A 3,382-nucleotide genomic window follows, 5' to 3' on the forward strand; every position below is an offset into this window, starting at 1 on the left:
CAGCTCGAGGACGCAAACGTCTCGCGTGTCGTCCCGCACATGCCGTCGACGCCCGTGATCCCGCCGCCGGCGCGCGAGTCGCGCCGCGCCGCGCCCGTCGTCGACGCCCCGCTCAAGCCCGCCCACATCCTGCGCGCCGTGCGCGCCCCCGACGGATCGCTCTCGCTCGACGACGAAGGCGTCCCGCTCTACTCGCCGCGCTTCCTCCCCGACCTCGCCGCGCGCGAGGCCGTCGTGCGCGAGCCACGCCCCGCCGACACGTGCGCCCGCCTGCGCGCTGACCGCGACCGCGCCGCACAGACGAACTTTCTAGAGTTTGGCCTCCGGAAGAGGCTGCGCAAGAGAGACGTCGAGTTTGCTCGCAGCGCAGACGTCCTGCGCCGCCCGTGGCACGACTGCCTCGGCGCAAGCGCCGACCAGGAGAAGAGGAAGGTCGACCTTAGAGGTAAGGTTTATCTCGCCCCGCTCACGACGGTCGGGAACTTGCCGTTTCGCAGGGTGTGCAAGCGGCTGGGCGCGGATGTTACGTGCGGGGAGATGGCGCTCGCGGCTAACTTGCTGCAGGGGCAGAACTCGGAGTGGGCCCTGCTGCGGAGGCATAAGGAGGAGGATTTGTTTGGCGTGCAGCTGGCCGGGTCGAATGTGGATACGATGACGCGGGCGGCGGAGATGGTGGGGCGGGAGTGCGAGGTGGACTTCGTGGAGCTCAACTCTGGCTGTCCGATTGACGTGGTGTTTAACAAGGGTGGGGGATGCGCGCTGATGAAGAGGCGCCCAAAGTTAAAGAGGATGGTGTGGTGCATGCAGTCGGTGCTGGACGTGCCGCTGGGGGTCAAGGTGCGGACGGGTGTGGGCGAGGCGGCACGGAACGCGCATGAGGTGATTGCCGATATGGCAGAAGCGGGTGCGGGCTGGGTCACGGTGCATGGGCGGTCCAGGAAGCAGCGCTACTCCAAGCTGGCGGATTGGGGGTACATCACGGACGTGTGCGCGCCAGCCGCAAAGCGGGCGGGGATCCCGCTGCTTGGGAACGGCGACGTGTATCATTGGCGGGATGCGGTGCGGTACTTTGATGGCGGGGAGGATGCGGGGGCGGGGGTGGAGTCGGTGATGGTTGCGCGGGGGGCGCTGATCAAGCCGTGGCTGTTGACGGAGATCAAGGAGCGGAGGGATTGGGACATCCGGTCGGGGGAGCGGTTGGAGCTGTACAAGGAGTTTGCAAGGTACGGTCTGGAACATTGGGGCGCGGACGAGAAGGGGGTAGGGACGACGCGCAAGTTCATGCTCGAGTGGCTGTCGTTTCTGTATCGGTACGTGCCCGTGGGGCTGGTGGAGCGGCCGGATTTTGTGGTGCGCATGTGCCACCGGGCGCCGTTCTTCAGGGGGAGGGACGAGTTGGAGACGCTGCTAGGGAGCCATCGCAGTGCGGATTGGGTTAAGATTACGGAGATCTTGCTGGGGAAGGCGCCGGACGACTTTCAATTCAGGCCGAGGCATAAGAGTAATGCCTGGGGGGAGGGAAAGGTCGCCGAGTCGGAGGGGTGAACGGGGTGCAGAGTGTCGGGGGACGGAAACGCGACGGACAGGCTGTTGGATATCGCTTCTGCATATACTGTGCACATTCCTCTCCACCCGTCTCCTGGCCAGGGGGGCACCCCCTTTTACCACACAGGCGACGGACAGGCGACGGAAAGGCGACGGAAAGGCGACGGAAAGGCGACGGCAAGGCCGAGCGGTTTGGAACTCGAAACCGTAGTGACGTACAGTGACGGTGACCTTTCGCTGGACCACCGGACCACGACTCTCTCAGGCGACGGAATGGGCTGCATTGTAAACACTGCGCACACGTGTCCACCGTCTACTGCACCTGTACGTCATGCCAAACATCAGCCACACCCGACACACCTCAATCGCCCTCCTCCTGCCCATCGACGTCCTCCTTCTTCCCCTGGCACCCCGCCTCTCTCCCCGGCACCTGCCGCTCCCTTCACCCGAGAATCAACGCTCCGCCATGTACCAATCTGCTCTACATATAAGCGTCTCCCTCGTCTTCCTCTCCTACCTCGTCGCCCGCCCCCCGGCTTCCCCCAAATCCTCTCCAACGGACGCCCGCCCCTTTGCCCACTTCCAAGCAAACTACCTTCTCGTCTACCTCCTCGCTGTCGCCGCAGACTGGCTACAAGGCCCCTATATATACGCCCTCTACGCGCAGTACGGATTTTCAAAGTCCGACATCGGCCGCCTCTACATCGCGGGCTTTGCCTCCTCCGCCGTCTTCGGCACCGTCGTCGCAGCGCTCGCCGACCGCTACGGCCGCCGCAACAACGCCCTTCTGTATTGCGTCCTGTACGCCGCTTCGTGCCTCACCAAGCACTCTCCAAACTACTATGTCCTCCTGTTCGGCCGCATCCTCGGCGGCGTCGCCTACTCCATCCTCTCCTCTGCCTTCGAGAGCTGGATGGTATACGAGCACACGGCGCGCGCCTTCCACCCCGCACTGCTCGCCTCGACGTTTGCGCGCGCGCAATTTTGGAACGGCGTAGTCGCCATGGTCGCCGGGCAGGTGTCTGGGTGGCTCGCGTTACGGTATGGTAAGGTGATGCCGTTCGACCTGTCCGTATGCGTGCTTGCGCTTCTGTTCGGTCTGGTGGCGGCGACGTGGACTGAGAACTACGGCGACGAGCGGCAGAGCGTGAGGGGCGGCTTTGCGCGCGCGTGGAGCAGCCTGCTGGGCGACGAGAAGATCCTGCTACTGGGCGTGTCGCAGTCCGCGTTCGAGGGCGCGCTGTACACGTTCACGTTCATGTGGACGCCGGCGCTGCAGACGGCCGCGGGCCAGGTGGGCGAGATCCCGCACGGCACGGTGTTCTCGTCGTTCATGGCGGCCACGATGATCGGCAGCAACGTGTTCGCGTACGCCTCGCGCTGCGTGCGCGTGGAGACGCTGATGCGCAGCGTGTTCCTGACCGGCGGGGTGCTCTTCCTCGCGGCGGCGCTGTCGCGTCGCATCGAGGTGGTGTACGGCAGCTTCCTGCTCTTCGAGCTGCTGTGCGGGGTGTACTTTCCGGGCATGGCAACCATGCGCGCGCCGTACGTCCCCGAGGAGAGCCGCAGCGCGCTGCTGACGTTCTTCCGCGTGCCGCTCAACGTGATTGTGGTGCTGGCGCTGTACCAGGACATGAGCGTCGGGCGGGTGTTCTTCGTGTGCGCGGGGCTGATGGGGGTGGCCGTGGCCAGCCAGCAGCGGCTGATGAGGCTCGTGGCGAGGAAGAGGGCGGCGGGGGAGGATGAGCTGTTGGAGATGGAAAAGGCGTCGCAGACGTGAGGGAGAGGAACGGGGACGAGGACGGGGAAGGGGTCAAGGTGGGAAGGTTTACTGCTG

At 65.1% G+C, this 3,382-nt stretch overlaps 2 protein-coding genes across 2 annotated transcripts; both read left to right on the forward strand.

Moving 5' to 3' along the window:
• Positions 1-39: 39 nt before the first annotated feature.
• On the forward strand, positions 40-1,545 carry CHC_T00007932001 (hypothetical protein). The gene is made up of 2 exons (XM_005712242.1): positions 40-672; positions 706-1,545. The coding sequence occupies exons 1-2, from the start codon at positions 40-42 to the stop codon at positions 1,543-1,545; spliced, it is 1,473 nt and encodes a 490-aa protein (XP_005712299.1).
• Positions 1,546-2,011: 466 nt separating this feature from the next.
• On the forward strand, positions 2,012-3,325 carry CHC_T00007933001 (hypothetical protein). Its single transcript, XM_005712243.1, has one exon. It carries the CDS (start codon positions 2,012-2,014, stop codon positions 3,323-3,325), a length of 1,314 nt encoding a protein of 437 aa, XP_005712300.1.
• The last annotated feature ends 57 nt before the right edge of the window (positions 3,326-3,382 follow it).

The sequence above is a fragment of the Chondrus crispus genome, genomic scaffold (genome assembly GCF_000350225.1).
Source record: "Chondrus crispus Stackhouse genomic scaffold, scaffold_9, whole genome shotgun sequence".
Taxonomy (NCBI): domain Eukaryota; phylum Rhodophyta; class Florideophyceae; order Gigartinales; family Gigartinaceae; genus Chondrus; species Chondrus crispus.